We start from the raw sequence: 26680 nt of genomic DNA, 5'->3' as shown, positions 1-26680 counted from the left end.
TCGTGGTATGATCCAACAAGGCACGCGTACATTATGCATGATACGCATGCGTGCATGGATATGCCAAATCAAAGTAGACACCGAAGATGCAATCATGTCGCTAGTATAGATAGTATAGATCATATAGATAGTATAGATACTCATTTGTACACTTCATGTATAAATTCTTTAAGATGTTGTTCAGACACTCATGAACGAATGACCGACAATATATTTACAGCTTTCAGTAAGGTTCAATAAGGATTCACGTCATCAATTTTTATTTTTTTATTTTTTTTCGCTTTTTCGTAACCCTGTGTTCACACTTTACGCTGCACATACCATCACTTATGAGACCTAAGTTAATAATTTCAACCCCTTATTTGGATATAACAAATAGTATCGTGTGCAACCATCGTGATCCAGCATGAAAGAGTGACATTCTCTGCTGCGAGACACGAACACAAGGTCAACCATATCAGAGGTGACAGCTAGAGTCCTTTGATGGACTCATCACTGAGTGAATGGAGACAACGGGTAGCTGACACCAAAGACCCTCCTCCTTACCCAGGTGACACATATAGCATAAGAAGCATCGAAGCAACTATGCTCTCCGATGCAATAGCCATTAGATACACGGATTCTGTTAACTCCCCATACACTTGTTTTGATGAACTTTTCATGAATGATCAAGTAGCTGCTTCCTTACTGACGGAAACGTCTTTGTGCAAAGACTCCTTGCTGTCTCTTACTTTCTTTATTTAACGTAAGGTGAAACCCGGAAAAAGTTGCCGTGGATAAAGAAATCGTTCTACACCGTACACCTAACCACTGGGGATTGTGAGTGTATCACCTTGTTGATAACCTTTCATCCCCAGTAAGGCCAAGCTGGCAATAGATCACCCCTTCATTGCCATTGTGTTTCATCTCAAACAGGCGAGGAAATTTCCGTCAATGTGATTGGGAAAGCTTCAATGTGTGGTTCGGTCGTCATATAGGTACATGGTTAGGCGACAGCTATTAATGTGCAACGAATTACTTGGCTGTTTGATGGTTCCGGCATGCAGCAGTATTCGTCATGCCGTATTGCCAATATTGTCTTTTCGATGGATAGCCTTAATTTGCTCATCTTCCCAGCTCTGTTACGATATTGAAGAAACGGGCATGTTTCACCTCCGGGGAAGCACCAAACCTTATTAACCTATCAGTTAGGAGGACATAATGTATTGGATACTCCGTTTACATGTCTAACAAGCCTGATGTAGTAAAAGAATGAGTTTTCAGAGAGGTCGGATAGCTCACGGGTATTCACTCGTAAGGCTTAGAAAAGAGGATTAAAGTTCATGTTCTTTGACATTTGGCAAAAGCGATGCGATGACATGATTTTCTGTTTTACCCAACCTCTACGACTTTGATATGATTCTACTTCAGCAACAATTGTTGTGTTTTTCTTTCACTTCGATACACTTTCTACTCCCTGGAGGAACGAAGGTGAGACATCGAGTTCATTAATTTTAATGATACATCGTTTATAGTGAATAGCTTATAGTTTGTAGTGTTAGCCGTCAGTGTGGGAACACTGTAGCGAGGTTTTTAGGGGGGGGGGGGCCACGCCTAATAAGAGGTAAAAGACTTGGCGGGTAGGTCTGAAAGTGATGCGGCCATGGATCATATACAATCTCATTATTACCGTGGAGGGGCTGACAATTCATTTCTTTCCTGTCGCAAGTCTCGACACATCACGTTTGGCAATGAAAACTGTGAAACCGTCATTGTGGATCTGTGCCCAGGTGCATTTCATTATTCAGTTAGGTATAAGCTTACATCATTATTTATCAAACGGAATCGCAACTCATAGAAGTACACATGAGGTAAAAAATAAAGGGACAATCATTGTGTGTGTATATATATATATATATATATATATATATATATATATATAATATATATATATATATATATATATATATATATATACATATATATATATATATACATTAGGTAAAAAATGAAGGGAAATCATTGTATTTATGTATGTATGTATATGTATATATATATATATATATATATATATATATATATATATATATATATATATATATAAATATATATATATATATATATTTATCCCCTGCAAACGCTGTCAATGCTGGACAAGGCCCCACATCACTGGTAGTGATGCCGTGCCCCGGCCAGCTACAACACCAGCAAAATTAAGGAATACCCAACTCATGTCTTTGTGGGAGAAATGGGCCACCAAATGGGTGACCATTTAATGAGAAACTGTAACTGTAAAATACATCAAACAGGCCACTAATTGATGACACGCAAGCATAATACAAAACGTGTGACCTTACAATAACTAACCTACTTACACTTGTGATAAAATTAAAGTTGCAAAGATGAGATACATCAATTAGGCCACAAAATTGGTGACCAATAAACTGACACACAAACAAATTTCCTTACAATGATTAACATGCTGCTAACTGTGAAATACATAAAGTGGGCCACAAAATGGGTGACCAATTAACAGTCTAACAAAGAATTCACCTACATAGGTAACTCATTTAATCTTGCCCCAATCTTGTGGGGCCCAAACACAATCCATATATGGTAAAATGTGGTGGAAAGGGGAGGAGGAGGGCGTTGTTAAAGATCAGATAAGGTCCAGCTGCCGAAATGGCAGTCTTGCCTGGAGGACGTCTCAGGCCAAAAGAGGATGGTACAAGCCCACACGATGACCTCTTGACCCCCGCCACAGGCGGCGCTGTATGAACGTTTGCAGGAGATAAAATTCCTTACTTTTGTAACTTCTTTTATCCCCTGCAAACGCTGTCAATGCTGGACAAGGCCCCACATCACTGGTAGTGATGCCGTGCCCCGGCCAGCTACAACACCAGCAAAATTAAGGAATACCCAACTCATGTCTTTGTGGGAGAAATGGGCCACCAAATGGGTGACCATTTAATGAGAAACTGTAACTGTAAAATACATCAAACAGGCCACTAATTGATGACACGCAAGCATAATACAAAACGTGTGACCTTACAATAACTAACCTACTTACACTTGTGATAAAATTAAAGTTGCAAAGATGAGATACATCAATTAGGCCACAAAATTGGTGACCAATAAACTGACACACAAACAAATTTCCTTACAATGATTAACATGCTGATAACTGTGAAATACATAAAGTGGGCCACAAAATGGGTGACCAATTAACAGTCTAACAAAGAATTCACCTACATAGGTAACTCATTTAATCTTGCCCCCATCTTGTGGGGCCCAAACACGCCACAAGACACACCTTGTCGGCCCCACAAGAAGAAAGTCCACGTCACTGCAGCCCCTGCGAACAGTGACTTGTCTTTATTGTTACATTGACCCGTGCCGTGTTGAGAAACTGGCAAATGAACTATGACTCATGCATGTTTCACAGATGTATGCAAATTTATACTGGCACAGCACCAGTGTCTAACTAGCAATAGCTTAGCCATCCTACTTATATACTGTGCTTGGCTACGCTACTACCCTCTGTTTTATTGCAGCAATAGAGGTAAACCCGTAACAATTGTAAAGTCTGTAAACTACGTTTTGTACTTTATCTACAAACGAGTCTTGTTGACCCCCCTCTTTGTCCTACTACCTTCGGAAACAAGGAACAAAACTCGAACTGAGTAACTGTATTTCCTACTGTGGCTAAACACAAACCAAAGAGAGACTTGCTCTAAAAAACAGAGATTAAAAACCCTTTGAGGGAAAATTCTCTCTGAAAAAGCCTAGTCAATCATATGGAATCACAATGCGTGGAATGCAAAGATAGCAAAAAACATTGTTAGCAATGTGAAATGGAATCTGCTAGTCTGGAGGAAGCGCATAGTGTGAACCTAAAAACTTCCTGAACTTTATAAACCTATTTCTAACCAGCTTCCTCCCCACCCTACAAAGCATACTTGCTCCTTATCTGTTGACACTTGAACATTTTTCGGGACATCAGATAATAAGCCAGCATGGCACAACTTACTGCAGCTCCTGCGAACAGTTACTATGCTAAACTTGGCCTTAAACTGATGACCTATATAATACTTATTTCACAACTTAACTGATTGTACCCAACGACCATTTAGGCAAATAGACTTCATACGTCCAGAACCTCTAGATGATTGCTGGAGAGCCTGTTTTTAAAGTAGCAGTAATGCACTCATATTGATAAAGGAAGGTTAACAAATTGTCACACTGGCAAACCAGAAAACACAGCTGATTTCCCGTTAAATTGACTCTACTTGAAAGGGAAGCTGGCTTACAACATTTGACTCTGTACCACGCACGGCGCACAGTTGCTGTACTAAAACTGGGTCTTCAACTGGCAAGTAGATTCCAAACATCTGAAACCTCTGATTGGTTATTGGAAGGCTTGCCTTTGTAAATATATGTGCAAGACATAGCAAGATAGATGAGCCATTACTATAACTTTGAAGTCTTATGAACAATAATACAGCTTCATATTGATCTAGAGAGGATAAACTTATATATCCTAAAGAATAACTGAAAACACTAAAATATGTCCATTTTGTAAAGTTGATGTTGTTGATTGTTGCCTTGTAGCCCTAGTGTCTGATGCAGGATTTGAATATGCTGAGCGGCAATGATGTTAGCTGCCTTCTTCTTTTTGTACAGTTTTTTTTTTTTTTTTCTATGAGCCATGCCTGTTGGTGAAAACAAAGGGAGAACTAGGCAGAAAAAGAATTCGACAGTCTCAATAATGTGGTTGCATTATACCTATTACATAGCTAATAGGTTGAGTGGCAGACAGAATCAAACATGGGAAAACCATTAAAGGAGCCCGGGCAGTAACATGCTGACACTGCCTCCCACATATGACAAGCGGATAAAATGACACTGCTGCTGACCCAGCCGATCCAACAATGTGGGGGAAAAACACAGCTGGGAAACAAATTCCACAAAGGGAAGACGCTGTACCCACAGCAACACCCTACATATTGGACCAGCACAGCCAAATCCAACCATGAGGGAAATTCCACAAGGGAAAAATGCAAAGCTGAACATACAGCAACACCCAACATAGTGGACCAGCACAGCCGAATCCAACCATGAGGGGAAAACCCAGCTGAAAAACACACTAAATTCCAGAAAGGGAAAAAGTGAAAATGCTGTAAACACAGCAACACCCCACATTGAGAACCTGTAATGGGCTGTGAGCCCAGCAAAATCCAGCTTAATGGGAAGCAATAAGCAAGGCTGCCAAACATAATTCGCATGACTCAGTCTGACGCCACTTTGTTGCAGCAAAAGTTCGACCACAGCAATGAAATGTACAGCAAGCAAACTTTATGAAGTACAATCTTGACAAATGTGAACTGGCTGATCTTGAACACATAACTAGTAATGGTAATGAAAAGCACACTAGTTGTAACCCAATGTTGGGCGACAAGTCTCTCGCGGACATGAAGTTCACCGCGAATTTATGATATCTCTACTACTATTGCTCTCATAAATTTGAACTGACAGAAATTACTTCGCGTAGAATCCCTCAGACTGACAGCATGTGAATGCTCCAAAAGAAGTGCATACGTCATTTGCCTTAACAAACTGTTTTAACTGTAGGTGAAAACAGGTATTATATACTTACTTTAGCCCCATTTGTGGATAAGGTAATTGTTACCTACATGGAGTGATGTCAGCGTGACTCTACATCTGCCTTTTGATTAAAAGGACCGTGTTATGGATAGTGTTCTGCAGATATGCCTGTTGTTGATGCTGTGGTATCTCAAGTAGGCTGTTTTGACAGTGAGAATCTCAAGCTGAGTTGAAGCCCTTGCCACTGTTGTAGAAGCTGATGACAATGATGCTGTTAACTGTCTGCTGCTGAAGACAACTACCATTGGCAGGAACCATACCTGTAACTGCTCTTTTACTTGAGGCACTGGAGCTAGCTGCCTGCTTCTGTGCTACCTTTTTGCTTCGAGCCATGGCTATGAGCAAGGAAAAGAAAACTAGGCAGCAAAAGGAAATTACCTGACTTCCACTGAATAGTTTACAATAAACCAAACCGTTCCAAACTTACGACAGCTGGTCACATGCTAAACTACTGCAAATCTAAAACAGAAAACTGAAATTGCAACGCTCCTCAATTGGACATGTGCACGACTACAGGTGATGAGGAAAGGAAAAGCTCTGGTTGAGTGGTAGCAAGATCCAAGGCATGGAGAATCCACTCAGGGACGCTGCCCTGAAAATACATCCACCCCTTCCGCAGCCAAAATGTCATAGTTGCATGCCCAGCCGGTCCCAACAATGAAGGGGCCCTACAACTGAGGGAAAAAACAAGCTGAATAACACAGCTGAACCCAACAATGTGGGAAAAAAACAACAGCGCTACGAGAGCAGCTGACATTCCACCAAAGTGGAAAATGAACAAGCTGTAAAAACAGCAACACCGACATTGGGGACCTGTAATGGGCTGTAAGCACAGCAACAACTTGAACAAGCCGCGTGGGGAGAAGTATGTAGCAAGATTCACACATAATGATTCCCATGTCCTGGTTTGATGCCACTCTGTCGACACTTCGACCACAGCTAAAACTTTAAAAAAAAAATTAAAATGATGCCAATGCTCGACAAGCGCGAAGTAAAGCACAACGTACACTCGTACACTCCGATAATCCCGGCGCATACACGGCGCGTTAGTACCCCGTCACTGTAGAATACTTGTAGCGATGACCGCCATAACCCGACATGTGACCAGAAAACACAAAGGGATTTCCCGCCAAAGCCTCCCTCAAGTTGTTGTACAGGGCGTCTGCACGTGCATTGAAGTCCCGGATGTTTTCTGTACACGGCCCCGGGCACGATGCAAAACTTAGCTTACAACTAATGAAAATACCCGAACGTTGAAATGCCGATGGAAATTCTGCATGAATAAAATAACCCTATGAGCAATAGCCTCTTGTGAATCATGCACACTGCAGAGATCGTTTGTACCGATGTCGAAAATACAAAATCTGGCGAAACGTCTCTCACGTACGATGTCCTCCGAGAAAGTAACCTCCGCTGGTACCCCTCACAAACACGCTTCGAACAAACAGAAAAAATAGCGTCAATGACACTGTAGCTCCCATCCTGGACTATTTAGTGTTTGTTCTCTGGTCAGATATTTGAACATGTGTGAAAGGGATAAAGTGCAAAATGAAATGTACTGGAGACAGTGAAATATGTTTAATGTAATTATTCAGAATATAAAATGGAAAAAATACAGAATTAGATATATCGAATACTGTGATACAACCATTAACTCAACAAGTCATTTACAATGACATAGTCCCCACTTGTAATAGGAGTATTAGTCTTGATGGGGCAGGAAAATGTGGTCATTAAGAAGTATCACTGGAGTGTATATGTTGGGATCTATGGGCACATACGTCTATGTCGTTGTTCCCAATTTGAAACACATGAGGCATGTCTAAGTTATGGTTCTAAATCGGGAAAAAGATCAGACCTCTAGCAGTATTGGCCAGCCAAGAAATACATATGCGCATTATAAATGAGGTACAAGATGTGACATCTTAAGGTCTAATATCCTATCAAAATTGGAGGGTATAGAACTTGTGGTTACTGAAATATGCATATATATGTATAATCAAGGTCAAAGGTCATCGAGGTCACATGACATTTTGAAAAAAAAAATTATATTGCTAATTAATCCCTATATGCCAAAAATCAGATCTCTACTCTATTCGCTTGCCCAGAATTAGATGTGTACATAATTAATGAGGTAAAGCGTGTGTTGTCATAAGGTCTCCCATCCTACTAAATACAAAGGACATAGCACTTGTGGTTACTTATTTATTGACATAAACATATATTTTAGGTAAAAGGTCATCGAGGTCACATGACATTTGGTCAAAAAATTTCTCTCCTATAGTTATCCTATATACCAAAAATCAGACATCCAGCTCTATTGGCTCTCTCAGATGAGATATGCGCATAATTATTGAGGTACAGTATGTGGCGTCATAAGGTGTCCAATCATACCAAACATGAAGGGTGTAGCACTTGTGGTTACAGAGTTATGGAAAAATATGTATATTTGAGGTCAAAGGTCACCGAGGTCACGTGACATTTTGTCAAAAAAAATTGTATTGCTAAGTTATCCCTATATACCAAAAATCAGACCTCTAGCTCTATTGGCTCGCTCAAAATTAGATATGCACATAATTAATGAGGTACAATATGTGGCGTCATAAGGTGTCCCATCATACCATACATGAAGGCTGTAGCACTTGTGGTTACTGAGTTATGGACAAATATGTATATTTGAGGTCAAAGGTCACCGAGGTCACGTGACATTTTGTCAAAAAAATTGTTTTGCTAAGTTATCCCTATATACCAAAAATCAGACCTCTAGCTCTATTGGCTCGCTCAAAATTAGATATGCACATAATTAATGAGGTACAATATGTGGCGTCATAAGCTGTCCCATCATACCATACATGAAGGCTGTAGCACTTGTGGTTACTGAGTTATGGACAAATATGTATATTTGAGGTCAAAGGTCACCGAGGTCACGTGACATTTTGTCAAAAATAATTGTATTGCTTAGTTATCCCTATATACCAAAAATCAGACCTCTAGCTCTATTGGCTCGCTCAAAATTAGATATGCGCATAATTAATGAGGTACAATATGTGGCGTCATAAGGTGTCCCATCATACCATACATGAAGGCTGTAGCACTTGTGGTTACTGAGTTATGGACAAATATGTATATTTGAGGTCAAAGGTCACCGAGGTCACGTGACATTTTGTCAAAAAAATTGTTTTGCTAAGTTATCCCTATATACCAAAAATCAGACCTCTAGCTCTATTGGCTCGCTCAAAATTCGATATGCGCATAATTAATGAGGTACAATATGTGGCGTCATAAGGTGTCCCATCATACCATACATGAAGGCTGTAGCACTTGTGGTTACAGAGTTATGGACAAATATGTATATTTGAGGTCAAAGGTCACCGAGGTCACGTGACATTTTGTCAAAAAAATTGTATTGCTAAGTTATCCCTATATACCAAAAATCAGACCTCTAGCTCTATTGGCTCGCTCAAAATTAGATATGCGCATAATTAATGAGGTACGATATGTGGCGTCATAAGGTGTCCCATCATACCATACATGAAGGCTGTAGCACTTGTGGTTACTGAGTTATGGACAAATATGTATATTTGAGGTCAAAGGTCACCGAGGTCACGTGACATTTTGTCAAAAAAATTGTATTGCTAAGTTATCCCTATATACCAAAAATCAGACCTCTAGCTCTATTGGCTCGCTCAAAATTAGATATGTGCATAATTAATGAGGTACAAATCCGAGACATATGCGTGAACGGATGGACTCACGGATGGACGAACAGACGGACATGACCCAATCTATAAGCTCACTGGACTTCATCCGTGGGGACTAAAAATTGTGTCACTGCATCCTTTTTGCAATATGAATACGATGAGAAACTAAATTTTTATTTTTCGTGGCCTTATACATGGGAGTCTATGGAGATCTGCCTTATACATGGGAGTCTATGGACGTGTAAACTAAAAATATGCAAATTTCACCACGATTTGCCCAAATTTGGGAAAGGTCACTCCTATGCACTTCCATACCAAGTTTCAAATCAATCGGACTTGTTGTTTCAGAGCAGCAGATTTTTTGACCAAAAATGGGGGAAATTACAAAAAAATTCATGAAAAATAGCAAGTCCAAGATACTGACCCAAGATGTGCACAATCATTTCATGTCAGCCCAAAGTACTTACATGCTAATTTTTCATGTAATCTGCTCAGTGGTTATTGAGTTTTTTCAATTTTGACTGTTTTTACATTTTTTCACTTAATTTGCATATTTTTGGCAATGACAACTTCATTTGAACAAAATCTCATCTACAGCTCATCATCCATGTACACACCAAATATCAAGATGAAATGTACAGCGGTTTTTGAGTTTTTGATGTTGACGGACAGACATACAGACATACAGACATACAGACACACAGACATACAGACATACAGACATACAGACATACAGACATACAGACATACATACATACAGACATTTCCCTAGCCTATAAGAATAGCTTCCATTGCCATATATACATATGGCTATGGGAGCTAAAAATGAGTGAGTTACGGCGCGTGTATTTCCTAGACGGCGTATGAAAGAATGCCCCAAAAGTACTACACGGATAGGGGCATGGTTTCTTGTGAAGAAAGGAATGTTATAAATACCGTTACCGTTGTTAAAGATCAGATAAGGTCCAGCTGCCGAAATGGCAGTCTTGCCTGGAGGACGTCTCAGGCCAAAAGAGGATGGTACAAGCCCACACGATGACCTCTTGACCCCCGCCACAGGCGGCGCTGTATGAACGTTTGCAGGAGATAAAATTCCTTACTTTTGTAACTTCTTATATATATATATATATATATATATATATATATATATATATATATATATATATATATATATATATATATATATATATATATATAACAAATAAATTTGGAAATTAACCAGGAGCGGTCGCCTTCGTCATGTCGACGTCAATGGCGATGATTTTAGGAAAGTAAACATCATCACGGAAAAAAATTGAAGCTTTGTGTTTTAGGTGACGTCACACGCGTAAGCTGGTCAATTCCAGAATTCGGGTTGTCCAAGAAGGAGGTGGGATTTGTAGATGAAATATACACCATGAAAGAGATTGACATACAGATGCATCACAGCATCAATCAATTTTGCCAGGGACATTCGATGATCAACTTATCCGCTTCTCTTATTAAATTTCCAGGCACCTTAGTTTAATAGTCATGCATCAGATTGGACAGTCAGGGCAATGCAAGCTGACCTTGTCATGATGAGCCGTGGCAGAGATCAACGAAAACGTAACATCCAGCTAAATTGTTACCCGCTCTCATTTTCTTGCTAAAGGAGATTCTCACTCTCCATCTCTCTCTGACCGAACTGCACAAGTATCTTGAAAGAGTTTGTTCCTTGATTTTAAAATGGTTGAACATTTGGACAAGTGCGACTGTCGGCAAAATGTGCTCGTTTGCGTTGAAAGTAATTGACACTATCTCTCACATGCAGAATGTACAAAGGTATAGCAGCAGTGTACAATGAGAACCTTTACGAAATAAACACAAATCAAACCTTATTACTACAATCCACGGCATCGTTGACGTATTAAAGCGATCGTAACATAACCCAAATGATTAAAAGCTAACGCACGTTAGCAATGCTGATATATCCGCCTACGTTGTTGCATTACCTTTGTGGAAGGTGATTTAACGTATATTATCAGTTCTTTTCGACGATACAGAGATACCATACATCTCGTTACGGCGGCTCTCGTGTTCAGATGGCAATAGTCAGCCATCGAAATTATCTGACTCTATATCGTCGCAAACTTTACACCGATTGCACAGATTTAGTACACCCACTTATGAATCGTCGTCCGAAGCCGGTTATAACAAGGCCCTGTACCAAGCCACGCGATATCATCGTAATGGTAAGCTCTTACGTCAATATACCCTGCTCTGTCGGCGTAGAAATGATCAAGACGTAGGCATATAATCCATAGACAGTCGAGAAAGATCTCTTCTATCTATACGTAATCTAACATGCCCTTAGCTTTCATCGGCAGATGTATTTCGGCTAATAGACAGTAATAGGGACCGTTTAATAGTGGTTTTTGCACGTACGCTTGTTCCTCCGTGAAGATGGGCAATTGACTTGATAAAAGCGTTAGCACTGTGTCAGGTACAATGAATTAGCCTTCTGTATGCACGGCCGACATCGTGGCTGGCTCCATGAATCCTGTGACGGATTGTTAAGTCGCGTTAAAAAAGGGGTGATTTAAAAGCGTGATGTATTACACGCAAGATTTGATTTCAAAATGACATATTCAGGTCTACAGTACGCTTACAAGTCTCTCTTTAAATGATGAACGTTCATACCTGGAAGCTCGACTTGAGACCCGTCATGTTTGCGCGCAGTCACATTTTGGCCTTACGACATGAAAAAAAGAGTCTGTGTCAACCAGAACAGATCAAATGGTTATCAGTCGATTGATCAATTAGAGGGGAAAATGCGCTGGTAATCGCGCGCGTCATTTATAAGAACCTGCGCGTCATGTGTTTTTTGTCACATCAGCACAACTATCATTACAACTATCCTTGATATCCCTGTTTGCTAAAAATGCTAAAAGAAGGGAGTATTATGCAGCCAGTGAGAAAAGACAATAACAGTTGCATCAATAGTGCCAAACCATCAAAAAGAAAGAAAAAAGGAAAATGAGAAAAAAAAGAAAGAAAAAGAAGAAGAAATAAAACAAAACAAAACAAAAACAAAACAAAAAACCCGCGTCGCGGTATCATTTCTGCTGGATGACAAGGACCAGAAACAATTTCTGTTTTGGCTTTAAAGCCCAAATAGCTGCAGAAGGTGTAATAAACCGATCTCAAAATATCTTCAGTTTTTCGAGAGTTTTCTTTGAATAAGACCCATTTTAGACTGAAAAGTGTATAAAGTGTCATAAGTGTCAAAAGTGGCATGTAAATTCAAACGGTTTTAACATAATTTTAGACTTCTCGCCATTTTCAAAAAATAACCATGTGACGGAGAAAATAAAGATTATAACAACAAAATGTTGGCCTTCGTGTTGTGCATTTAAGTGAATGGCATCATGCTTGTTTCCTTTATGGTCACGATATGTATGCGCAGGAAATACTGCATTTTTAGCTACTATAGACTATAGTCTATAGAAGCTATTGGGATGGGTATTTGTCCGGCTTTCGTCGTCAGTATGTATGTATGTATGTATGTATGTATGTATGTATGTATGTATGTATGTATGTATGTATGTATGTATGTATGTATGTATGTATGTATGTATGTATGTATGTATGTATGTATGTATGTATGTATGTACGTACGTACGTACGTACGTACGTATGTATGTATGTATGTATGTCCGTCCGTTTGTGAGGCGTCCGTCCACTCAAAAATCTTGAGAACCGCAGTACTTACTGATTTGATATTTGTTGTGTAGATGAAAAATATGATTTTGAGAAACGATTTTTTTTTGATATTGTTGAAAATAGGCAAATTAATGCCAAAAAAGGCGTTTTTGGTAAAAAATCTTCTCCTTCATAACCGCTGGTCAGACAGCTTTGTTATTTGGTGTACAGGTCCCTAGGGATAACCCGACTTAGATTTGTTCAAATTGTGATGAAATATGCAAATGTGTATTTTTAAGGAATTTTTTTGTCATTTTTGGTCAAAATTTGACTTACATTGTATGTAATTCTTGTACTGTATAAACCCTATCAATTCACCCAGAAAAAAAATAAGAATTGAATTAATTAGGAAATCATTAAAGCCAAAATAATTTTAGTGTAGAATTATCAGAAAGTTCAACTTTTTTTGACAGTTCATAGTGAAATGCTTACCATCTTGAGGATTAAAACACGTAAAGGCAACTTTCCTGAATCCCAACTTTGACATATTCTGAACTGTCATTTATCGTGCCCTGTATGTTATCTAATAGTTTGTCATGATAGGGTGGTCAAATAAATAGAGATAGAGAAAGTTCTAATTTCCATTTATGGTTGACTTGGTAAGGATAAATAAAATTACTTTTTGAAGAAAAAAATAGAGTGGTCAATTAAAAGAGTGGTCAAAGTGATAGGGTTTTTATGGTAAAGCTGGGCTGCAAGATTCCTCATGTGCTATTTATAGCAGTTATGCAATCTGTGTAAACAGTGCAATGAAAGTGTTACATGATTCCTTATAATGCTTTTGATGACCTTGAACTTCCTTAGTTTCAAACATTTGTCTCTTCATTCTCTGAGTACGTACAGTCTCAACTTATTCAACAGAACTTACTTACAATGTTAATTTGAAAGTTAAATTGTGCTTGGTTTAGGATGAAAATACTTATAAAGATAAGCAGCTTAAGATTCTTTATAACCTGACAGATATGCTGTTTTTTCATGACGTAAATCTTGATTTAAGCAAGTCTTGTTTACTTTAATTAGAATGTAATTAACTCTCGTTTATTAGCTACTATAGACTAATATAGTCTATAGAAGCTATTGGGATGGGTATCCAGCGTCCACCATCAGTCTGTATGTATGTATGTCTGTATGTATGTATGTACCAGTATGTATGTATGTCCGTTTGTGAGGCGTCCGTCCACTCAAATATCTTGAAAACTGCAGTACTTACTGATTTGATATTTGTTGTGTGGATAAAATATATGATTTTGAGAAACTGTTTTTATTAATTTTTTGATATTGTTGAAAATATGCAAATTAGCACCAAAAAGGCGTTTTTGACAAAAAATCTTCTTCATAACCACTGGTCAGACAGCTTTGTTATTTGGTATACAGGTCCCTAGGGATAACCCAACTTAGATTTGTTAAAATTGTGATGAAATATGCAAATCTGTATTTTTACGGAATTTTTTTTTCCATTTTTGGTCAGGCCATCCTGAAATGAGCTATCAAAGATATCCACCTTCTTTATCAATACATGTGTCACATAACACAGCAGAGCTCTGTCGACTGTTGAGTCGCTCGTTTTTTCAAAACCGCTGGTCAGACAGCTTTAATATTTGGTTTACAAGTCCCTAGGATGACCTTATTAGTGAGATAATTTCATTCAGTCAGGAAATACTTAATTTTGTATCCATGTCTATAGTAGCTTCAGGGACTTTGGCCCTATGTTTTATACATTTCCGTGGGGCGCCATTTTATGAGTGTGGCACTCGTCTATTTTTTTAACCGCGTAGGAATGGTCCAAATCAGCGAGCAGTGATACTCATGTCCGTCAGTTAGCACATTTACACGGACCGACTTTGGTTTGAAAATAAAATCATGAAAATAATGCATACAATTCACAGCTATTGGTTTTAATAGCTTAAACCTTGAACTCGGATGGACCATGGTACAAACAAACCAACCTGGACAAACATGCACAGGATTACGTGTATTTCTAACCTCGTTTTTTCACATGGTTTTGCTATTACCAGAACCACACGATCTATTTGGCATACTGAGTCTGCAGAACGGTGAGCGTCCATTTTATTCAGGAGTAACTATTACAACACTTTTCGGGTTGGGCGCATCTAAATCACTTTGAGCTCTTACGTTTACTGGTCACCCCCTTGATTATTTTAAAAAAGAGAAAAACTTCATCATTTGATATTCTTATGATCATTATTGTTTCATATGGGAAATGGATTTTTATTCTAATTTAAGGAATAAGTTTACGTCACCATGCTAAAAGATATTTCATGCAATGATGAGATGGTGTGCCATCTTAAATTACAGCATCAAAGTACACTACGGCGACTAGAGGCAGCGTGATGCGATTAGTCGACACTCATATTCAGTTGCTCAGATATGACATAAAATAATGTCAAAAGATCATAGCTATCTCCCTTAAATTGTAATTTTCTCCACACATTTAAGATCATTTCATGGTTTTCCATTATACCGCAGGCAACATTTCAAATTGTACGTCGCCTTGGCCCGACACATTACGGAATTGGTTATTTGTATCTAGACACTCAAGCAGAATATTCTCTCTTTGTCATATTTGATGATTGAGGTTGAAGACTGGGGCTCTCTATTTCCGATTCTTGACACTGAACGTGCCTGCCTTTGCTTCAAGTATTTCCAAAAAGCTGTTTTTGCTCCATATGACTTGATGAGATCTGCTTTGATGTAGCCAATGATTTCATCAGGTGCATCTATCGAACTGATCTATGCCGCTCGTTGGCATAGAGACCACCCCATCGCGATGTCGATCATGCTCAGTATGCTGTACTGTGTTAAGATTATATATTCACGCGGTGAGGCCGACGACAGAATCGCTGCAGAGAGTACAGCTTGCAACAGTCGAAACCCGAGTCTGTCATTTTTTGCAGTAATATTCACAGTACAGTAAATCACTCCTATCGATCGTGTCGGTTACCTGTGAGTTCTGTCACTTTCCAGAAGACACGCGAATAATTTTCTCGGTTTGTTTGTCACGTGATCTCCGGAGGTGCTAGCAATTCTCTGAATATTAATAGTAATTGACACTGAATGGAACTGTTTACCAAAGATTACACGCGCTTTTAAAGAGATTTCCGCGACTGTTAATGGTGTTCAGGTGAAAGTGAATAAATACGACCGTTTATCCCCGAACGCTTTCTGTTCGTCCGTTCCAGGGCCGTGACGCGGGAAAGTAAAATCGATCGGTTACGGAATACTCAGTAATGGTTGCAGTCGATTGGATGAAACCAAGGATAGGTCCATTGTGTTTATGTCGGTGAATTTTTCACAACACGCAAGAACAAGAAGAGGTTTAGGGGAGAGAGGTTTAAAACTAACCGAGATGTAGAGTCATTATGTACCCAATACAATTTGTGAGACACACAGGACAATTGGTTGAATCATTGAAGGTAAAACGTGCCTCGTATTTATTCAAACTTTTCCCATGAAAACTTAAAAATTATTTGATTTCATAATCAAAAAATGAACAACAGAGGTCACCATGCGAAAATTTTTGGCTTAGAGAAATAAATTACCCCAAATTTACCGATAATTGACATTCAAAACTACCGCTATTCCCTGTGTACGCTATTAATGAAAAAATAAGATTTTCTATCTTCACGCAAACAGGAGGGTGAAAACGTCACTCGCTTCATAGGCTTCATCAACAAGTTTTCCACAAAAACAGCAGAGGGATGAGTAGAGGGTGCGGTAAAAATGGCCGCAAGAAAATGTGTTCCCGGGAACATTATACAACGTTATATGTTGTATTTCTTTTGACATCATTTTTTGATAACTTCGTACAACATATGAAGTCTGTAATCTGCCCTCATAGGGTGCTCGAGAAAATAAACCTTCACACCGTCGGACAGGACAGAACAGAACAAAAAACCCAACGATGATGCATTTTCTAATATCCACTACATCCAACGTTTGTCATCACACACTACAGGGCTTATCTCTTAGTATGGCAAGGTAATTTATAAGTTATATCGAGAAAGTGTTATATTTTCTCTGAAATAACGACTCTTCTCCTTCACGTAAAAATCACAACGCCCATTTTCACACAAAGACTCAGCCGGTATGCTGTTGACATTTTATTTGCAGCAGAGCAATGTTTAAAAAATCTTGACTTTTTTGATATATAAATATATCAACGAGATACAATTCCCTGATCTGAAATGATTAGAAATGGAACGAGTTCTATAGAATGACCTTGAGCATCATTCCTGAAATATATCTTTTTCACAAAAGTAAAGATATCATTTACTATGAAGCCTCGTTCAGGACGCTTTGTGTCTTTTCAATATTCCCCGTGAACTTGATTTTATTGGGTCTGGAAAATGTTTGGACAAATGAACAATTTCAGGAAATATTATGTGACGCGGGAGACAAGTTATGAAAAAAAGACAGTTAATATCCCGATTCTTCTAGTAAATCCATATTGTGCCCATGGATATTAACTCTTAAAGGGACTATTGTGAATAACAGCAAATATGATGTCAGAATATGATATATTTGTTTACTGGATATTGACGAAAAAGGACATAAAATATACACTAGCGGCGACGTCTTATTTTGTTGGAAATGAACACTTCACGCTGGTTTTCGCTGGAAATTACTCAACCTGAGAGACGTCATAGAGGAAAACCTCGTTTTGATTTTACGTTAACCTTTGCCCTCGCCCATCAACGAGGTGAAACGAAGATACCGTTTTAATAAATCAACGCGTTGATAAAGTGTTTGTGGGTCGTCTCTTAAGCGTGACTTTATTTATCATCGGCTGAGTGTTTGTTCGCGCTTCTGTAAATCGATAAACGAAAGCGAAAAGTTGGGTTGCCTACAGGAACCACATCGAAAACCGTGCCTTGTAGGTAAAGGACACTTTTGATAGGTCGATAAATGCCTTTGGAACTTTACACTAGATTCTGTATGCCTTGGTATTACATGCAACTGTTTTTTAGTGGTTGCTGATACTGTCGAGCGCCTCCTTAAAATGTACCTGAATCTAAATCTGCGCAAAAACATATCTGACAATGTCCGAATTTCAATGCCTGCTGGCTTGACCCAGTTTGCTAAATCCCCAATGTATTGACAGAGGGCCTGCATAACATCTAAGGTGACGAAGATATATTAGAATTTGAAAGCGATCAGGGTTTGTCAGGCGCTTGAGAAGCAAATCGTGTAAGTGTCATAAGGTGATCGATCGACTTGGCACCAGGCAGTGCGCAACATCGCCACTCTGATTTGCGAAACACGAATCTTATACATTTATTCATATATCAAATTTTGATTACGATTTCTGATCAACCTCAGAGATATCACCAATATGTCAACGCGTATATACATTAGGTGCGCAAGTCTTTGCCTCAGTAACGCATGGGTTTGAGAACCAATCGATGAAGCCACTGATAGAGCCAGACGAAATATGCTGCTTCTTGGAGTTAGAATTAAAAGGTCCACGTCAACATCGTTATGTTTTTGAATCCAAGAGGGATGCTAGGGGTCACAGCGCCTCCATCGCTGTATTCTAGTCATCCTCAAACTGTACATATACAGCTATTAAGGCATGTTGATATTTTGCAATGCTCAAACTCAGCATATCTACACTGTAAAGGATGTACTTTTAATTTTTTCTTCAAAAATGAAATGATCACTGCCGAAAGTCTGATTTTAATAAAATTCCCCTGTATGAATTTAATGTTGTTAAGAAGCTTATCAATGCTGTGTAATAAGTGAACTCCGTAAAGTGCAGTCGGATGAGCTTCCCTTCCGCACTTGCTAAGCCGCGTCCATCGGATATATGCCTCTTTACGCACTGTCGTACAGCCTCATTCCACACCAGGTAATCTTATCGAGTTGTTTTCCGGTTCGTTAATTTCGGCGCTGCCTCGGGGGCCTGCCTTGCTTTCCCGATGGCCGCGATGTCCAATTTACTTAGCGTCTCTCCAGTTAGGTTCACGTGATATTCCAGATACTCAAGGATTGTCAGTCTCCTCGGTCTGCGACGCGTAGAAATGGCAGGATTTTAATCTGCGCAACTACGGTACGCGGGTGTCAGGTGACGTATTATCGAGATATTATAGAGTCCAGTTTGAGCCATTGCTTTTCAGTCACCTTGCAACGTGGTTCAGCATGTATGTCCCCAATCTCTGCAAGATCCTTCATCAAAACAACCTCAAGATGAGACTCTATACAGTCTCCGACATAGATTGTTCGATCAAGTGAATACATAGTGTTACACAGGGCGTATACACGCACACACTTCGCAAGCCGCTACGGACGGTCCTTGCATGCCAATATTCACTATTATGTTTTCATAATTGATCATAAGGTAGAAACTAAATGTTTCGTCGTGTCCGCCATTTTTGATGCGTGGCTTGCGCAAAAGAGAAGACAATATTAAAGCCTTAGTAATATAACAGACACAAAAAACTTGCTTTTTAAAGATTTTTTCCCGAGTCGTACAATTTTTAGCGCTTGATTGTACCATGTGCAGACATGCAAGCGAGAAACATTTTACCTTTGACCTTTGATTAAAGCCATTTCTAGAACTGAACCTCTAATGCGTTAAAGTTCTGCTTGTATGGGCCCATATGAGGAGGATGTACGCGAAAACCGAATAATGCTTCTAAATTAGGGCATAGAACTGGTAATATCTCATGCAGAAATCCTACTGCGCAGAGTCCACTGTTCAGGACGAGCCCGAGCAGAAACGTTCCCTCGTCGACATTTTCAAGGGGAAATACAAAGAGACAAACAATACACGAGAACTGCAGTAACGACTTAAATTTTCTAAATTTCACCGGCGACTAAGACTAGGTCTAGCCTCTACTAAACGTTATTGAAATAACTTGCAGAAATCCGATTAAATTGCCAGAATCACGGGTAATTGCACTCCCGATATTTCAAACGTCAGAACGCGTACGAGACGATTTCACACAACCTGCCATGAGTTCAGTGAACGTGATTGTCTCGATCGCTCTTAATCAACAGGTTTTGGGAACCTAGTTATACTTTGAACGAAAATCTTGATAAGTAAGAACTCGCCTGGAAACTGAAAGTCTTGAACTTTTTCTAAACCTTTCCCTCAGGAAAATGTCAACCATGCTCTTTCCCAAAATAATAAGAATAAAAATCAGGTGTCACTGAACAAATTTTACTACTAGAGAAACAAATCACTCACAACATTTACCGATATTTTAATTTTTAATTCAAAATGGGCTCGCCCCTGTGTTAACTCTATGTAGAAAATTAAATTTTCGATTTTTAGATTTTTACGTATAAAACTAACACAATGACATTTTTCCTTACTTCTAGAACTTTAAAATGAGTAGCCACAAGCGGTAGATGATGAGAAAAATATTGTCCAAAATTTCCCCGGGGTGCATTTTACCTTTAAAGAAAATGGGCGATGATTTTTCTACTAATGTTACAAAAACAATCGGCATGTTATTTATGAATAAGCTAAAGGGACAATCGCAGCTGTAACTTATAACATATTCGTTGCAATTTTAGTTCTTTTAAAAACAACCAAATTTCATTATTCTTCTCCCTAAAGCATGTTGAATACAGACTCTAACTTAGCTAAGACAATGTAGTGTGTACACTATGTAATATTATTGGTGAAAAATGTTTTATGGTCCGGACTAAAAATAATATATCAACAATAAGATTGACTTTGACGTATACAGCCTTTGTTCACTTGGCACGTTCAGTAATGTAACATTAGGCATACTTTCGGGAGTAGAACGAGAAAAGGTACGTCACGAACAGAAACAGAAATACCAGAAAGTACACCTAAAGTTACAGCAAATGTATGTGACCTGTGAGTGCGTTGTTACTTTGGGTGACCCTTGGAAATATTGGAGAAATCGTTGGGTCGCTGTATTTACTGAACGATAGACATCGTTGGCGATGGAGGGACTGTGTTGGAGCCATTCCATGCGTACAGCAGTGGCCTGGTAATGGGAATGCATTTAAGCTGATTTATGTTTATCTGACGATCGGAAGTGCAGGACATTTATGCCATGACATTCTCAAAACATTCTCAAAATACAGCGAGCAATTTAATGAAGCGGTCAAGTTTTGATTTTGCAAATAAACATCGTGGTACTCGGCAACCTCTCTACATTTTTATACGAAACGATCATGATACCGTTGTGTCCTGTTAAAGTGTGCGATTTTCTTGTTTAAAAACAATGTATTTCGTGCACGATATCTAGATGCACCTCATCATCATAGCTGCAACATTTAAATTATACGATGTAGATTATGACAGACATGTTTTAACTTTCATCAATCACCATCGTACCTTGGATTCAGTGTTTACATTGGTCGTACGGGTCCCATACGACCTTTGGGCAGTTCCGACGACTGTATCCCTTTAAGTGGATGATCCCTAAGCAATATACGTCTCTTTTGTCAACCTTTACATTTTGCAGGATTGGTTTCCAAATGCAGGGAAACGTACATTGTGTTTATCCCCCTTATGAAACGTTGCTTAGCAATGAGTCATTTAGTATCGCGTTATCGCAACCGACAGACCAGAGAATTTACAAGTAATTGGTGTACATTCAAAACACAGGGTCTTGCTAATTGGATGAAATCAGTACAGAAATACGTGGATAGTATATGTTGAAAGTATGGATATGAAAATGTTTTGAAGAAAATATTTTTGAAGGCGTATTACTACAAAGTGAGTGTCCTCTTCCCCACTCCAATGCTTTTTTTCGATCCTTTGAAATTGCGGAGTGCAAGCGACAATGAATACAAAGACCATGGAAATATAGAATTCGAATCGTAGTAACATGACTTATGATTTCAGACACTGGAAGCTAATCTACGTCTCAACTCGACGCTTCGTAGAATTCCTCAGAGTTTGTAGAAACAATTTGGAAAAAGTGGTAGCGCATTTATACATGTACTATGACCATCTTTGATCGATGAAAATTGATGAAGTGGTATCACACGGCGATCTTAATCTCCGTCGATTCCCGATGGACAGACGCCCAAGGGAACTGTTAGAGTCTGCGAACGATAAAATGCACATATCAAGACTTATTGAATAGTCATTGTGACAGCAGACTTTACAAATTGCCTGAAAATGATAATACCAACAGTAGTAAATGCAGGGTTGTGAACTCCTCTCATTACTTGGGGGCTTAGTACACTTAGTACAACATTTTGCTAGGAAAGAATTCGTCCTGACAACATGTTATGCAAAGGTGTTCTGCTTGGGAAAAATGTGCGTTTTGATGGAGCACATTGATCGCACCTTGGCCGTATATCCCATGAAACGGCGCGCCTGCTTCATCAACTTTCATTCTTTGATTTCGCACCTTGTATTTCGAAATTTTCACACGTTGAAACTCGTAGGTGTTCACACGGTCTTTGTGAAGTGACCGTGGTGTAGAACAAAAGTCTACAGTTACAGCTTATGAACAGTGAAATATGCATTATGCAGTGTCTTATAACAGGACTTCAGCTGAAACAAGTTCCGGAAAGCTAAAACGACTTCATTGCCAGCTTATTAACAGCGGGTATATTAGCTAACGACATTTTCAGGAGTAAAGAATGACGAAAGATTGTTTGCCGCGCCGACTATTCATGCAATCCCGGCGCACGTACTTTCTTGTGGTATTCTGTCCATTGGCGGCGCTTTGTGATCTTCCGCCGAATTCACTTCAATTCTTCAAGACGGCAGGGGACGCCTCACCTCCCGGCAAAGTAAAGTACTACCTAGTGATGTTTTGAAGTGTTGGCGGCACATATAGAGGCGCATGCGAAAGGCACGGTGGCAGCAGTTCAACATGTGTGCAATTAAAGCTACCGCTTTCAACAGTATTGATGGGGATCCAAAAGCTCAGATGTGACTTTGACCATAGACCCTAGAGGGTCCATGCTTTAACCAGATGATCTGACAACCTCCAACGCCAGCAGAATCAACAGTAGCCATCGCTCAAGAGAAACTACCATGACTCCAATGTAATCTAATATGATTTCAAGTCTATTCAAGACTTGTTATTTCGCTGTGAATTTTCGCTCTCGATATGTCAGGGATTACTGGTTGCCTGCCACATACAGAGCATTTTAAAGGGTCAACCACCAGTGGCTTGAGCCCAGCCAAATTTGTCAAGCGGTCAGAACCTACTTTAACTAGGATTTGAGTAATTAACATAAATTTACCTATTGACAGCATGTTGAAATAGAAAACACATTGCAAAACATATGCAACTTGTCATTGTCAACAGTGTTATTGACAAATGAATGATATTGTAGTCTGGACTAGAATTCAATTGCTGTCTGTAACATCGGACATTGCACGCACAGGCTTTGTTGACAAGTTGAATACTAGTACTCGATATTTCGACATGTTTGCGGCAATGAACTTTGGAAACAGGAGCCAGTATCGTCGAGACAGAGGCAAAATACTTAGAAGTACATCAAAATTTACAGCCATTGGAGCTGCAGAGTTCCACCGGGACGCTGTAGGCAAACCAGAATAAATATTTTGCGGAAATTGCGAGCAACAGAAAAGGGACAGGGGTCGAGAAGAAACCGAATTTAACGTTGATGGCTTTCATCCATATGTCTAAACCCCCAGAATATATTTGGTACATAATACCGTGCACGGACAACAGGGGAGGTATCATATACATATTGGGGAAAGCATTGATATGGCCAGAGTTGGTGAATTACAAAAAGTACATGTAATTTTAAACGACATGTTTTGTATCTCTTCTTTCTTTCGCGCAAAAACTGACTTTTGTGAGCGCATTATTTACAGTTCACGGCCAAGGCACCAGAGTAGAACCTACGCTGTATAGCTGGACGCGATCCAGCTGGTCACTCCGGGAGTCACCCCCTCCCGGAATAGAAGATAACTCCTCTATATCGTGTTCACTTTAATACACGGAAAATGACCGAAATCGGTCCGTAAGAGTGCATAACTGTTTGTCTAAGCATAAATTTTTAACTGGTTGTCAATATATCATAATTTGTTTTTTGTCACTACAATCCTTTTAATAAATTGATCGCCATTTATTGTCATTTTCCTGTCATTCAAACAGGTCGTCGGGACTTTAACACAGTGCGGTCTGAGAGTCGACGAGCTGATAGCCCTGTATGCATTTTCCAGTACAACACTCAACGCCCTCCTCAACCCGTTCGTGTACTGCGCCCTCAGTAGACAGTACCGGAGAGGATACATGGAGATTTTTCATGGAATTTTAAGTTCGTTGCGGATTCAACATCTTTGTGGGGGTGAGTGTTTGCCCATGTTTGCTATAAATAACTTGTAGGGTTTTGTATGTTATTACCATCTGTGCGGACCATATCCCTAAGTGATAGGCAGCCATTGAAAGTTCTTCTATTTGAAGAACACACAACTACATTATATTTCTTGGAGAAATTGTTTGCCTTAGTTTATGTAAGAGCCGTTTAGGCAGACATGGCCGTCATGGCTTTCGCTTTCACTTTACGGCACAATCGTAAAAGGGTGACAAATTTTGTTTAACGTACTATCTTTTGCAATTTGATCCACTCTAATACAGTTTATCTTTAAAGCCTAAGTTTTGTCATTTTATGAAGTCTATGTACATAAAAGTTAAAACTATACAACTCGGTTGGCTCAAAGATAAAAGCATGTCACTATCGTGACTTGAAAATCGTATGTAGTTTCCATACAGTGTCTTTGTGATAATGAATGTGAACACATTTGTTTTCGTCTGCGAAACTGGTATGATCATGCTATACCTATCCTTGTTGACTGTTTCTTGATTAGTGCGCATTTAATAATATCACGAGTTAGAAAACCATGCTAAAACTCGTAAACTTAACATTTAAGATTAAAATATACGCAGATTAAGCTCATATAATTAAACGGTCTTGTTTGTGTTTGTGCGTTTTTGTCATACATGTACTGGTGCTGATGTTGTGCTATTCTGAAATTGGCCAAATCATGGACACCATGGAAAAAAAACGAGGCCGTTTGTTATCGAGAGAGGCTTGTAGGAGACCCTCATTGGCAATAAACTGAGTGTAGTGTCGAAATACTTTAACAACAAAATGACCTCTCGCCTCACCGGTGAGTTTCTTGTTTTCCCACGACAGCATGTCACCGGAGAGAATACCAGAGAAGTAGCGACCTCAACGACGAGGAGGGATACCAGGCTGCCAGTCACGTACCATCAGCGGAGTTCGTGGAACAAAAAGTAACTGTGCTGTGAAGGACGAAGATGGAAACTCTGGACAATGACCACAGATAAACAGAGGCAAAATCGAAATTTGTGTTCTGCAGTGTTTTAAAAAAGTGTAAACTTACTGCTTTTTTGTATTGACAAATGCATTGAATCACTTTTGATGAGTCGCGGCGTTGAAGTACCAATGATAGCAAACCCTGAACTCTTCGTAACGGCACTTGTGACGGGATGAAAGTGACTTAAATGGCTAGTATGACGCTCGCCAGGTAGGCATAAGCACTAGCACCGGTGAACATTTTGGAAGACACGGTGGCCTGCCACAGAATCCAACCACGTACATTCCTAAAAATTCTGTCGGAGAACCATCATCATAGTTAGGCAATCAAAGTTTCGCCACAGTTTGAGACTTGATTGACTATTTTCTCAGATTGACATCAGCTTGTTGTACACCAAGCACTCAAAACCAGTACACTTACAAAAAGAGTGAGTTGTTTATTTTGTAAATTGTGAAATAAATATATAATAATGTGCCATTTGATGTCTGGTTCGGCCATTTTGTCCGTTCGGCATAATTTGTTTTCGCGAAGAAAGCCTCCAGAGAAGTCAACCATATATTGACTGTTGTCAGCATTTTAGTTTGATGGCCAATGAAGTTCGAAAACCATGGTAAAAAGATTCTTTCTCTCTCTCTCTGGTTTGCAATCAAATCCATCGGGCCCAATAAAATCCCGGAACAGAGCCATTCCAATACACTCAAACACACAAACAAACAAAACAAAAAGAAACAAAAGGCAAAAACAACAAAAACATGAACAACGTATTCCCCTACTTACAACTTTCAATCCATGCCACCTAAAACTTTAAACAATCATCGGCTCCACAAAGTTCAGCAAACCTATTTACACCCGAATTACTCGGTTATTTTAGCCTACTTTGCTAAATACAGCGGATTCGGCCCGAAGGCCGAGCCTTACATGCTACGAACACTTGTTTAAGAGACCACAATCTTCTCGATACGCCCCATCGGTGCAATATACTGTGGTATCTAGGGTATTTTCGACCGCCGAGAGTTACTTATCTCTCGGCTGATCTCGCCTTTTGCTGATTTCTAAATAATCGTGCGATAATTGTGTCATAGAAATCACTGTGCAACATTGTTACCCACTCAATGTGATGATTGAATCAAACTATGATCACTCCCGGCAGCATCGTAATGGTAATCGTACAGGGGCATCGTTATAAAACGCTACGCCACAGCATGATGCTATGCTTGTTTACAGTGTATAGGCTACCATGTAGCAGAACCTCATGATGACGAAACATGACGTTTGCCTGCGTCTGTCGCTACAATATTTCTGACACCAACATTTTACCTTTCCAACTGAA

General features: G+C 39.3%; 1 protein-coding gene across 1 annotated transcript in view; it reads left to right on the top strand.

Annotated features, from left to right (window-relative positions):
* LOC139140374 (prostaglandin E2 receptor EP4 subtype-like) overlaps positions 1-25827 on the top strand; it is a 45657-nt gene extending 19830 nt beyond the window's left edge. Inside the window, exons 2-3 of the mRNA XM_070709581.1 lie at positions 24164-24356; positions 25206-25827. Of these exons, the coding sequence (XP_070565682.1) occupies positions 24164-24356; positions 25206-25321 (309 nt within the window). The 3' untranslated portion in view covers positions 25322-25827. The remainder of the gene's footprint in view (positions 1-24163; positions 24357-25205) is intronic.
* The last annotated feature ends 853 nt before the right edge of the window (positions 25828-26680 follow it).

Source organism: Ptychodera flava, chromosome 9 (genome assembly GCF_041260155.1).
Source record: "Ptychodera flava strain L36383 chromosome 9, AS_Pfla_20210202, whole genome shotgun sequence".
Taxonomy (NCBI): Eukaryota; Metazoa; Hemichordata; class Enteropneusta; family Ptychoderidae; genus Ptychodera; species Ptychodera flava.
This window is presented reverse-complemented; position numbering and strand designations above follow the sequence as displayed.